This window comes from Ruditapes philippinarum, unplaced genomic scaffold (assembly GCF_026571515.1).
Source record: "Ruditapes philippinarum isolate M1 unplaced genomic scaffold, ASM2657151v2 ctg1367_1_1_1_1, whole genome shotgun sequence".
NCBI lineage: Eukaryota > Metazoa > Mollusca > Bivalvia > Venerida > Veneridae > Ruditapes > Ruditapes philippinarum.
The window spans coordinates 176,034-190,854 of record NW_026852459.1 but is presented as its reverse complement, the minus strand read 5'-3'; the positions used below and the strand labels follow the sequence as shown (position 1 = coordinate 190,854).

Below are 14,821 nucleotides of genomic sequence, written 5' to 3'. Positions count from 1 at the left end.
GTAACTAATTTATTCATTAATTATGTTTTAGTTGCATTAGTTATATGTAGAACAATCGAGACAGGACATGCTCTTCATTACAAATGTACTTTTGAGACTAATTTGTTTTTTTAGTACTCTAAACATTTCGTAAATGATTATTTCGAAACTAGAAATAAGGTATATATAGTAAAACAAAACAGTAAAATTGTTATTATTGCAAACAGGAATTAAGATCAGTTCTAACTGTTGTCATAACCTACTACATATTATTTCAAGTATGCATGCCACTTTTCGAAAAGTTACAAACGAAAACTTCTTTAAGAAACTCTAAGTTTTCTTTAAATAATATGTTCAATCTTAACTTTATTTTATTTTTTTTTTTTGATATTATGACATTTGTTATTGAAATGATAATACTCCTGGGAAATTCACAATATTATCCTTCCTTTCCATCAATATCAAACACATTTAACTTATTGTAGTTCTCAAGGTTAATTCAAAAACTTTGTATAAATATCCGGTATTCGATACAATTATCATAGCCAAAAATAATGTGCAAAAAGATAATACAAAAAAACAATCACTTTGATACGAAATTCATTTTATTTCTTTGTCGTTTTTCTATTGTTAGTTGTCGTTTTCTATAAATAAAATATAGAAGTTGTGAACGCATACTGTTTCTTAATTGTTTGCAAATTAAAGTATTTGCATTCAAGTGTCTCTTTCATCTTTTTACGTCTAATTCTTGATTTTTCTATCGGCCCCAAAGCCGACTTACACATCGACAGTTCTGCATCCAGAGATTGCATTTACATGAAAGTCCGTTACAACATTTAAATCCAGGTCGATTTGTCCACGGTACACAGTGATGATTCCAACGTCGACAAACAAGGCGTTTATAACTCTGGAATGACTTTCTGAAAGTTGAGAAACAAAAAGTATTATATTGCACGCTTGTAATGTCGATTTTCATTAGAACAATGTGACTTTTATATTAAATATATAAACGGTTGCTGAATATTTATGAACTAACCTACACATTTTCAACGAGGAAAGGATTGTACAGTGCTACAAGTTTGTTATAAATACTTTTGAAATGTTATGTTTCAATATACTGATCATTTGTAACATTAATTTTCATCGGACGTTTAGATTTCTAAATTTCTAGTGTTTATTGTCTCACTTGTAATTTTGAACTTTTTTTAAATCTTAATCATAGAAAATAAAGTGATAATGCAATTTTATCACATTTGTTACAAAGACTTATTTCTAATAATTTCTTAAAATCTTTATAACTAATGGAATCAACGGTTGTTATAAATATATTTACAACCGTTTATACTAAGCCAAAGTCTGCATAACTAAATTCAAAAATGCCTGTGTTTACATTGCATTAAACAAAATTTATTAAAATAAAATGATAAAATTCACCACTAAGTAAAATATGTAAGTGTTTGTGTTTACAACCTTTTCATAATATTTTAAAAAATAAAAATGAAACAATTTGTAAAATATATCAAATAGCTCTGAAATCCCTCCTTTCACAATGGAACTGTCGAATGTGAATCGGATAAAATTAAGATTGTCTTAAATATTATACTCTTCATAAATTGTAAGAGATAAAAACAAATCGCATCATGATATGTATAACTACTCAGATATGTGAAGTTTCTGTGATAACAACACTTATTCAATAGGGGTATAATTAAAGTTTCTTACTTTTGAACATGTTGAAATATATCTAAGGCATCGTCTTCTAAATGATCATCTAAGTGGGAAACATTGTCGTCTGAAAATAAAATCAGCAACATTTAATGTCATTGATTTGTTTATTTATAACAATGAATGATAACCTTAATGCAGGGAATGGTTGGCCTTAATGATTATTTTATATTTCAATCTTTTTAAATCTCTATTTGTGGAATTTTTTTCTATTTCTGTTATCATTTTGAGACCAATGTTGTTTCATTTATAGAAGAGCATTTTATTATAATCTATGGAAACACAAAAACATAATTCTTATCAACATGCAATCCCTGACACGTTTGTCTTATGCTACAGATCATTCGCTATATCAAGCACTATTCATGAACCAAACAAGAAACAAATATATCACATGTGTTAGAAACAAAGTACCAACATGGCCTTAATATGTTTTCTTCTGTCAAAGGAAACGTCTATTGTGTACATTCACTATGAAGACAGTGGTTGTTTATTAATATTATTTTTGAATGTTTAATCTATAAAATTTTCTTTAATGCAATGTGTATTAAAGTACATGTAATTATTTGTTGAAAACGTATGTGCCTAAAATATTGCATTATCTTCAAGTTAATTAAAATTTTGTGTCTAAATTTTAGTATTGGATACTACCTTTATATAGGAAATGTTTTAATCATTTCGAAACTAATTAAGAATATGAAGTTATAGAAACAATGTTAAAATACACAATTACTTTATTGTTATTTGAATTGAAAGTCTTTGTCATATGTTCCCAAACATTGTTTAACATGTCTTTATTGTCTTGCAGATATCTATTTTTTTTTTGTTATAAAACATGCATGACATTTGTTCCCAAACAAATATAAATTTAAGAGTATTGATTCATAATGTTATTTGACAATTATTTTTCTCTCGAATATTTGTATAACTGAAGTTCTCATATTATTAATGCTTTTATTGGATTATGTGAACAATCCTTTGGTCTTTTATCACAGAGATATCAGCAAAAGAACAATAGTAGAAAGTATTAAAATAATCTTTTTTTTGTATGTGATGAGTTAGAATTGCTATAGCATATCACCTTTGTCATAAGCCTTCATTGACAAAAACAAATGTCATATAAATTCAAAATAGTACTTTTTGATCTTGATGAATGTGGATAGAGCTCAGTACAAAACAGTAGAAAGTATTAAAATAATTCTTTTGTATCTGATGAAAGGAAATTTCTATAGCATATTACCCTTTCATAAACCTTGACAACCGTAATGAGGATAGAACTCAGATTATTTTCAGGTTACCATTTCTATATCACTAAATATCAAATAAGATGCACACAAAATTAATCTAGCAGACCATCATCATGGCAGAGATTCAAGTATTGACACAGTTTTTAAGACACCTGATGTCATTACAGATTACAAAGAGTAATTGTTTCTACCAAGTTTCTGCTAAACCGTTACCCGAGAACCTCCTGATATTTCTGTCTGTTACGACTGTCAATGCGTGATTCATTTTGTTAGACCACATTTGTAACGCCTGCTGGATTTGTTGTAACGGACAGCCAAGTAATATTCATTTTTAGTTAAAATACATTAACTGTGCACAAAAGGGTATATTAGTAAGTTTGAATGAAGAAAATATCCATATGTGATAAACATTGTATAGCAAATCATATTGATAGATTCATGTGTAACTTTATATGCATTGTAACACCGCAAAACGTCCGTACCGCAAAACGTACGCGTGTGGACGTTTTGCGTCGCATATCGTACACATGTGGACGTTTTGCGGTGCATATCGTACTTGGTACGTTTTGCGGCGAGAGTGTGCCTTTGCGTCGCATATCGTCCATATTTTCTGTATTAAAATATATTCATTATAAACGTTACTTTTATTGGTTCTGTCACTTTCATATTGTTTCAGGTAAAGATATGACGAAATAAACATTAAAGTGCAATATTTTTGTGATCCTATATAATTCTGACTTTTTTTATTTTAAAAAAGAAAAATTTTTAATATGCTTAAGCCGAGGATGTTTTTCGAATCGATTTTTCATGGAATGGAACCAATCAGCAGCAGCAGCTGAGATACAAAAACGATGATATTGAAATAAATGTAATCTTATAGACATACAGAAAAGGACGGACGAACCGGGGATTGGACTGAGTGAATGACAAAAAATATTAAAATTAAGCTTTGCTTTTGACAATAGCTTTTCATATAATTGCATCAAGAAGTGGGAATGATTTTTGTGTTCTTGTTGACTATGGAGGTTTGGTTCTACCGTTAATTTTTACGGGGGATGGATGGGGGCTTTTGACAGCGTAGTCATATTTGAGCGAGAGAGCTATATTGTCATGGAGATGGGGCCTTTAGGTCGCCTAGTCATAATTGAGCAAGAGAGCTTTTGTCGCGGGGGCGGGGTGGGGATTGGGGTGCTTTTAGCCGCGCGCGCGCGCGCGCGCGCGAGAGAGAGAGAGAGAGCTATTGTCGGGGTCGGGCTTTTAGCCACCTATAGTCATATTTATGCTAGAGACATTTTGTCGGGTTGCGGGCTTTTAGTCGCGTAGTCATATTTGAGTGGGAGAGCTATTGTTGTGATGTAGGGTGTCTTTAGCCGCCTAATCGTTTTTGAGCAAGAGTGCTTTCATCGGGGATGGGGGCAGGGTGTGTTGGGGCTGTTTGCCGCCTAGTCATATTTGAGCAAGAGAGCTTTTTTACAGGGGGATATAGGCTTTAGCCGCCAAGTCATATTTGAGAGAGAGAGAGAGGGAGCTATTGTTGGGTTGCGGGCTTTAAGCCGTCTAGTCATATTTGAGGGAGAGGTCTTTTGTTGGATTGCGGGCTTTTAGTCGCCAAGTCATATTTGAGCGACAGAGGTATTGTCGGGGTGGGGCTTTAGTCGTTTAGTATTTGAGCAAGAGAGCTTTTGTCGGGTTGTGGCTTTTAGTCGCATTGTCATACTTGAGCGTGTGTGAGAGCTTTTGTCGGGTTGTGGGCTTATATCCGCCAAGTCATATATAAGGATTTTAAAAGGAAATAAATCCAAATATTTTGATTTTTGCCCGGATAAACGTACATTTATACATAATCATTGTCTTTGGTATCTTAACTGTTTGAGTTTGTGTTTGAATTTGGACGGACAGACAGACAGGCGCATACTCAGGTGAGCTAAAATTAACACACAATAACACCTGATAATAACTGGTGAAAATTAACGAAAATTATATAAACTTTAAAATATGGACGTTATGCGGCAGGGCCATGCCTTTTTGCCGCAAAATGTACGTCTGAAAAATGTGGACGATATGCGCCGCAAAACGTCCATATACGTACGTTTTGCGGTACGGACGTTTTGCGGTGTTACAATGCATACAATGACTGCCTGGAATGCAAAAGCTTTCATCTAGAGAATAAGACAATGCTACACTTTCCAGATTAGTCGTACAAGAGTGTTTTGATAACTGATCAGCCAGTGAAAAAATAAACAAATCGTCTTCTTCAATCGCTTATCAAGTGGCGGGAAGGTCGAGTGGTTTATGTATGTGACTAGTAATGTAAAGATAACTGGGTTCAATATCCGTCAGGGATAAGCTGTCGTTTCCTTAAGTAAGAAATTTTACATTCGTTTATTAGTACATGTACTTCAATTTTACAGGAACAGACTATTACTAACCACTTCCTTTATAATCGAATTTAAATAAACTGTATAAACTAAATTGCTGATCAATTTTCATGAATGCTAGCACTGTTTCTATGGTAATAAAATGTACTAAAACGTAATCTATATAAATGTTTCCGTGTCTTGAATATTGAAAATTACCTAACATGCGCTTTAATAAATAGGATATCGGTATAAAAGATAAGTATACTCTGGATTAATAGTACTTTTGTAAACTTTTAACAAAGCACTCGTGATTAAATTAATATGTGGCTTATAATTCTGAAAATAAAAATCAAAATAAAATAATGAATTTATCAATCATAGATGGATCAGTGAATAAAAATGTATATAAAATTATTGTAGTTTTATTGCTAGTGCATTAAAAGTTCTTTTACATTTTAACATTAATTGTATTTCACTCAAACGCGTAATTATTAGATATATAAGAGTTCATTTAGAGGGATTGTTAAGAAACAGATTTTTCTCATATGACGTAAAGAAGGGGTTACAATCTTTTAACACTAATGCTTTGATTTGTCTAAGCTGTTCAGCATCACGGAAATGTAGTATTCATCAATTTGAAATAGCTTTCGGATTTTTAAGGCTATGAAGTATATCATCAACCAATTCTCACATCTACTCACTCACTCCTTTTACAGACAGACGTATCCAGTATTTGACCAATCAGAATCAATATTTTATTTGATATACAGTTGGAAGTTCTTGTCTACATACCTCCGAGGAAGGGGAAATGACAAATCACTATCTACTAAAAGGTTTGGCCTTTCATGAACACACACGCATAACATTTATAGATTTGATATTTTACAATAAAGAAATATATATTATTGTAATAATTTATCAAAACGAAATGTTACTGAGGAACTTTGTTGGGTTCTTTTTTAAATATGTAGAAAAGGATTACAGATCAAAACTGGCACATGCTCTGTTTATGATAATCTATTTCTATTAGATACTTTTGATACACTATGCTCATATTTGAGTAAAATACTTATTGTTATTATAATTAAATCTTATTGCAGAAATTCACTAAAATCTAGGAAGTTCCTACTGTCTACTTTTGACAAAATAATGCACAAAATATGTTTGTGAATCTGCATTCCCTACCACATGTCACGTGAAGGCAGTCCTTTCTTGAAAGTTTTCAATGACACTATGCATATAATAAATATTATACTGGGTTTATCATTATGTACAGAATACATAATCAAACCGAGTCTGCAATTCTCTTATAATTTTGTTGTGATTAATGCTTCCAAGGATGACATTTCTACACAATGTGTACTTCAAACATGTTTATTTTACAATTATATAGAGACTGTAGAAATTATCAATATTTATGAAATATCAAGTTTTAGCAAAATGTATCCTTAACATTTAAGTTAATTTCACATCACGAGCTTATTTAAATCTACATCAATATTGATTTTAAGCAAAACTATTTATAAATAATCTAAATATGGCTTATTTGGCTTTTCTTACCGAACTTAAAGAAATCATGAACAACAAATCAAACATCATGACTCATTGTTTTTTATTCCTTACACGATATTAGCATTTCGAAAATATTGGACACGTGTTATTAATTATTAAACATATGATATTATCCTGTATAATAAAATTAATTTATCTGACTTACATTGTCATAATTAAAACTTCTCTTCGCTAAACATGATGTAGGAAAATAAGTGTCATGAGAGAAACGTTCATTTTAGTTAAACATAATAGTAATAATATTTCGGGACATGACTCCATATTAATTTATTATTCGTCAATCCCCTGGAGTGTTAATGTCTAAAAGTACTTTCAACAGCTTTAAAATTGATCAAAACTCTTATTTCAGCCAATTATTTACTTAAAACTTTTATTGTGAACAACCTTAATAGATGGAAATAAAATGTACAAATCATTCAAGTTTGACATATCCGTCGGTCAGTATTGACGTTAATCACGTAATTTACGAGCTTGTATCTGTTTTCTCTCACAGAAAATGATATTATCATGTTGTCTTGAATACAAAATACAGCTCAGTTAGTCTATACTTGTAGGAGAACGGATTAAATTTGGTTCCCTTTGATTTTATTATCTTTATAAAAATAATCTTAATTCCAGCAAAACAAGTTATATTTGCTTAAGATTAAATGGACTCCACAGAGGATTTTGACATGAAGGGATTGGAAATATTGTTTTCGAAATTTATACACCATTTGATGCATTACTTGACCAACAACTAGCGAGTAAAATTTTATACAGTTGCCCGCTTATTTTCCCATTTAAATTGCAACTGTTGTCTCATTAAAACAAATGAATTTCAATGATTTTAGGCTCAGATCCTTGAAATGTTTGGTATAAATACTTCGAAATTACACAGTTATACAGATTACTTGTGGTGTGATTGTATCACAAATCAACACAAAATGTGTATGACTTTCAAATCGCCGACTGTGCGTTTCGTACCATGTTTAGCATTATAACAAATACACGCACGCTACATATGCATCAATAACATTCAATCAAACTAAGTTTGCGTAAGAACAATACAATTTACTGATTAAATCATTTAATGGATAGCTTGTTTTTTATTTTGTTTTTTGTTGATTTTTTTAAGAGGTACTATTTTATCATTTGTTTTTTTTTTGTGTGTGTTTTTTTCTCTATTTTTCCGATAAATATACAGATACCATGTACTGAGCAATTGCGGGTTAAAAATTGTACAACAGCAAATGTATATTATGAACAAGTCACATATAACAACGTTTCTTCCCTAGAAAATAGCCGAGACTTTGGCTTCTTGATTATGAAGCCTCCAATAAAGGCCCTGTAATGCAGGTAATATCCCTGCTAAATTTCCAACCTGATTATTTTGGCTGTCAAGCAAAACCACCAGGCAGTAAGAGGATAGACGGAATATTAATGGGTAAAAACTTGATTTAGTCCCCACAACATATAATATTATGTCTGTATCGTAGTAAATATAAAGCCACAATCTTATCGGATCGGAATTGAAACCTGTAGTAATGCATGTAAATCAAACTGACATTCTAAGAAAATGCAAGGATTACAATAACAAAATGAAACTAACAACGCAGTCCCTGAAGCTCAATCTATCTCTGGTCATTTTTGCAAGACAAAAATATATTGGTTGCTTATTACGGAAAACTTGCATTTTGATGTTTCGTGAGGCACATGGAACGGGACTATTTCTTAACTGTTTGAACGATAGCTAAAAATTGCAAATAACGACATTATGATAACACATTTGTGTACAAAATTCGACATTATTGTATTTTTATATTGTATATCTTGAATATATAAATTCAAAAAATGGGCATTTAATTACTGGCGCCGCTACTATCTTATATAGGAAGAAAAGGTTTTATACTAGTATCGGTTACGTATAACAATGTATAATAATCACTTATGTAATTGTATAACGAACATATAAACATATATATAATTATATACTTGAAGATATATAATAACGACGGTTTATAAGCTCAAACTAATTTCAGCTACCATCACGTCCTCACCCACCCAATATTCCTATCATCACATAACCACCGGCTATTTATCAAACTAAATATTCGAATGCATTATGTAAGATTCAAATTGATCCAAAAATCATTTATTTCATTTTAGTTTATTTTATAAATTCGAGAAATAATTTTAAAATATATTTGATATTTTCAGTTTTCAAATCACACTATATCACTAAAGTACCCTTTATAGGTAAATGATGTTAAATTCTTTAAGTTGTAATATTTTTAACTGAAATTCTAGAAATTATGCCCGAACGAATTGATGTTTTATAAGAAAAAATAAAAGAAAATAGAATAAAACAGATGTTAAGGAATTATGACAAAAAGACTTTCAAATGATTTCACATGTGAAGAAAATACTTGTCACAACAGTACGTACGTACTCTTAACAAATGTAAAAATAACTACTATCAAATTATTAGTGAAAATAGCAGCAACTCTTACCTTCGAAAATAGTAAAATCATCATTTAAATACGCTGTACATACGTATACCGAACACAAAGATGTAAGTAAAAAAGTTGTCAAATACATTGTAAACGTTATCTGTATTAAAATCTTATATATATTTATATCCTCGTATGTTTATCAAATTTATCACATTATACCGTCTTAACTATTAAATTACGTGAATCCATTCCAAACATAAATCTACAAATGACTTATCTCAGTTGTCAACAGAAATAACCTATGTTGGCTTTTCAATAATTTCTATATTATAAACATAAGAAGCGCAAGATTTAAGCGTGTTGCTAATAGAAGTAAACTGTGCCGCCAATAATCGATAAGATGGAATCTGTGCTTTACAGCAACACATCTTGTCTGATCAATGAGGCAATTTCAATTATTGTTAAAACAGTATAAACTTCCTCTTCTCGCCCTTCCTTTCTTATCTTGAGTTTAATGAGTCTATCATTCAACACTTATTACAATTATATACATTGTAGATCTATTTTGTTCAATCAGACTTCAGTTTAAGTTTTAGTTTTATATAAGAATTGAATAGCTGAAGTAATGTCATAGAATTTGTTATATAAGCTCAAACTTATTTCATCTTACATGTACTTCATTACATTTTTGTCTATATCTTATTGTATAAACATTTTGAGTCGTAAAACTTCCATATTTTCACTTATTCAACACTTTATAAAAAGTACATATAAATTTTCTAATACATCTTAATTCAAGAATTTTCAAAGCAAAAGAAAAAATGAAAACCATAATTTGACCAGGAAAAAACAACAGAAAAGTGCAAAAATTAACAAAAAAAGAAATTCAGGACTTGAACCCGACCCTTATGTGAACTCAGTATTCCCATGATACTGAATACTTTTCAGGAATAGGCATCAAATACATTAAGTAGTATTAAGAAAACTTTGTTTAATTGGTCATAGGAAAATGCGGAAAATGTGCTTCCTAACATTCATCCGTTATTCTAAATAAATGAAATAAACATTATTTTAGACAACAAAACAATATCAATTGTTTAGTTCCATTTATTACACCATTATACAATGTCTTTACTTCTTAATAAATTTCTTTTTAGATGTTAAACAAGTGTATAGGCACGACTCCGTGAAAAAAAACCATTATTTTAGGGCATCACTATCAAAGTAAAAGAAAAATGGTTGTATCAAATTTTATAAAACCTAAAAAACTATGTCTGGAAAATTAATCAAGTAAAATTTGTTTTTCGGATTAAAAAAAGTCAATTTTCACAAAGGTAAACGAAAGAGAGCAACAAAAAAAGACTGGCCCTGTTGCCGAGTGCAAATTCAGTAGCCACAAAGACTAGCTTTCATAGTAACGTCTACTTTGATGAAGGTTGAAATCTCTAGAAAACGATGGCAGGGACATGGGAAGTTGCACATCATATTTTGTCTCCAATCAAACCGAGCCTGCATTTCTCAACAATTAAATATGTTATTATTACTCTAAATGTATCCTAGCTTTCCAAAATACTTTATCTCTTCGGCTGTTTGTTTTTGCTCAGATAGTTATCATAAAGATAAATCTTCCCAAATAATTTTATTCAAATTTCCTTTCCTCTGTTGGTTATGTTGAAAATATATCTAAATTATGTTAAAATATATCTAAAAGGACAGTCACAACGAAAATAAAAGGCGGTTAATATCAATTTGAGTTCAAAACTTTTATAATCGTTCACATTCGTTCTTGATAAAGGATTTTTTTTTGAAATAGGGATTTCCCAAAGTTTTATAGCCTGACCATTCAAAGCAAGTGTATAAATTCACCAGTAAAACTTAACATTGGCCGTATGACTGTAAAACCCACCTAAAAGTGTTAATGAGAGGCGCCATGTAATTTGTCTGTCATAACAATAAGTGTGTATCATTTTGTCATATTTTTCAGTGGAACCATTTTTAGAAAAACGACTATTAGTAATTTAATTTCCTGTTTGGCTACATTTAAATATATTATATAATGTAAGTCAATAACTGTGCTCAGAGTTATCAGAATACTTGGTTAGATCATGAATACAAAAATAGTTCTTCCAAAGGTCATTTGCCCAAATACAATGATGATTAAATGATGACATAGTTATATCGTAAATCCATATTACATTTGTCATAAAATGCAACAACGTTTTCCATGTCAATATGATAAGAGGCTGACTGACTGGTTGATAGATACAAACTTTTTTTAGAACTGCAATTCCAACAGAAATTTAATTCCTGTCTGTTTTTTTTTTTTTTTTTTAATAATGACTTCCGTTATTTCCTGTTTTATGAAATAATTCTCGAAAACATGCTTTAAGGGATGTAATGAGATGAAATTATTATTGTCGAGTAGTAAAAATGGCCAATATTTCCATTTTATTCTAAACTGTTTAATGTTAATGTGTTTTACACATGATATAAAAGGATATATAGCTATGTTTTCATTATGTCATGCAGCAGGATAAAATTAACAATGTGTTTCGAAACTTGTCTGAAATTTGTGAAGGCGTTGCTTTTTGATATTTAAAACGGTTAACTGCTTATGTTTCAAATAACATGTCGCTTTTGAAATTAAAGTTAATTTCTGCATATTTTGTAAGACAATATGTTGTTATACTTAGGTATATAATGTTAATTGTTATAAAATTACATAATTATAAAGTTCTGTATTTAGATTTCAAGTGAATTCGATTTCGCGGAAAGAGCACGTATGGTAGAAGAAATATGACGGTTACAATAAAATATAGTTTGTTCATTCACATGCAAAATGTTGATCGATGATACAGATAAGCTTCTTCAAATAAAGTCTTTACAGGAAATTAAAAATATGGATTTTCTGTCTAAAACTTAGCAAAGTGATTTGTGTTCAGCAATACAATGAAAACAAACACATGTTATCTTTGTGAAGTGCATAGATCTTATATCACTTTGAAAATGTAGCCATATCAATGATTCCTGTTATTTATTACAGAAATATCTTGTCTCGTCGTCTCTAGTACGCAATTAAGAGAAATGTGCAAAGAAACTTTAAGAATGAATGACTAATATACTCGTTTTATCAAATTATAATGCAGTAATTATTGTACTGGTACAAATAAAAACAAAATAATTTCTCTGTTATTTCGGAAGGAACATTAGTTTTGTACATATATCAGGTAATTGAATGTTGTGTTGGTAGTTAACTGTCGTATCGTTAGTAGACAAACAAGGACCTCTTGTATGTAAAAAAAAACATAACGTGTTCACGTTACTAAATAAGGGCTCTTGAATCTTAAATCTTAAAACATTTGATAGTTGGGTATTTTACTGCTTTTGAACGTATACCTTATATTTTCATACTTTTCTAAAAGCGATGGACCTAGTTCATTTACCCAAATTGGGTAAATACTTATTTATAATTTATTGTTGTTCTTCAAATAGAATCTATATAAATATATATCAAAATAACACTATGAACAATAACTTCTGTGTATTTTCCAAATGAAAAATTAACTATTCATTTCCACAATTGTTGTAAAATGTCAATGAGCAAGTGCGTGCTGCATTTAAAGAAGTGAAGTCAAAATTCATGGGTTTCCAAAATAATTGACAGAAGACTGATCAAAATCAATTGCGCTCACGCGAAACGCCATTTAATTCATCAGATACAATTTAATAATTAAACCGTATTTACAGAAGCTTCAATCGTCTCAATTTATCAGTGTTGTCCTTATGCTGCAAGTTTTCTTAAAGTGACTTAATAAGTATGCCTCGTTATGCCTCGTGATCAATAACCACCTTATAAATGTTATAAGACCTTCGTTCTTTTTAAATAGGTCAACATTTTTTTCTGATTTTCTCTAAATTGCAATGTCTTTGCATAATGATAACAATATATGTTCTTTTACGATTTTATATTATCTACATCTAACTAATGCTACAACATTAAGAAGTCGTCAAAGTATTCTTCTAGAAAATCGTACCTTTTCTTACTTTTTCTCAACAGTATTTTTATATATTCAAAGTTGTTACAAATTTTCTCCTATTTTTTCTTGCATTAAGTTTTTGTGTAAACTTTTATGTTAGCTCTTGATTCATTTAAAAGGGTAATGGACATAAAACAAGTTTAAAGAGAATTTATCTGTTAAACTAAGACGAATTTCAAAAAGGAATCATTTAATTGATGTTCACTACAAAGTCATTAACTATACTGTACAAGATAATGCAATTTGAAAACACTAGTAAAAAATTCTTTGAACTAAAATATATACAGTATTCTATCGCAAGTACGATAATTTTATTTTGAAAGTTACAAAAAATATTAAAACATTACCTTCTCAATATATAATGAAGTTGAAAATGACATTAAATATAATTTAAAATGACATTTCAATGTGAATTAATCGTCCATTTTAAACATGTTTCATGAACAAAGTATATAGCAAGCCAGTGACCCGAACAACATCCAATGACAATTTGTTCGCTTTTGGACCTACAAGTTACTTTTGCTGTCGAGCAAATTGATAAAACAATCATATGCAGATTAAACAAACAGAATTATACTTTTTCTTATAGACAATATAATTTGATAAACATGTATATAACTTTTTCAATCTTGCAGGGTTCAATTACATAAAAGTGTAGCTCGTCCCTAGTTTTACACAAAACAGTTTACTGAAATGTAAAGGAAATCAAAAGTATTTTCTTAATTAAAGTTGCTAAAAATATTCAAAATAATGAAGACATTTACATATAGCTTCTATCTTCAAAAATGAATTTATCTTTAAAAATGAGAGACGGTGTTAAATTTAAAAAAAAAATATTTGCATTACACAAATACTCATCCACTGGATGGTAGATTGCATTAAATTTTACCAATGTCAGTTAATGAACAGCCTCAATTTAACTGAGTCGGCAACATTTATTTTTCCAACATAGAACTTTTGTACTTACTTCTTTGATATCTCAAGAATTCATTTCGGACATGAAAATTTTAACAATTAGAGTAGACAGTAAAATTGTGCCCGTTTTTATAATATATTTTCATGTTTCATAAATATGTGGTTTAGGAATGATGTGAAAGATTGGGATTGGTTTAATTTATATATATTTATACATGTATATATAGATCGAAGATACGATCTTATCGTTTTATTTACAAACATGTATGGTAAAGATTACCGAATATCAAATATGATGCGTTACATGATAACATGATAAAAAGAAATAAGGGGAGATGATGGGTAGTGTACTTCGTAAGTTTTAATCAACATTTACTTAATTTTAAAATCATTGGTATCAACACATTTGACATTTGCGTCTGTGCCTGTTCGATATCTTTAGGTTCAATTATTGATGCAATTATATTAGTGGCCAGGTCTTTTGGTGATGGTTATATAGATCTTGACATGTCAAACCCTTTATACCAAGTTCAAATATGTTGTATTTGTCACTA

The 14,821-nt window shown here is 30.0% G+C and overlaps 1 protein-coding gene across 1 annotated transcript; it reads right to left on the bottom strand.

Annotated features, from left to right (window-relative positions):
* Positions 1-368: 368 nt before the first annotated feature.
* On the bottom strand, positions 369-9,751 carry LOC132713002 (uncharacterized). The gene is made up of 3 exons (XM_060695444.1): positions 9,373-9,751; positions 1,702-1,771; positions 369-899 (listed from the first exon to the last, which is right to left on the bottom strand). The coding sequence occupies exons 1-3, from the start codon at positions 9,458-9,460 to the stop codon at positions 737-739; spliced, it is 321 nt and encodes a 106-aa protein (XP_060551427.1). The 5' UTR covers positions 9,461-9,751; the 3' UTR covers positions 369-736.
* Positions 9,752-14,821: the final 5,070 nt, after the last annotated feature.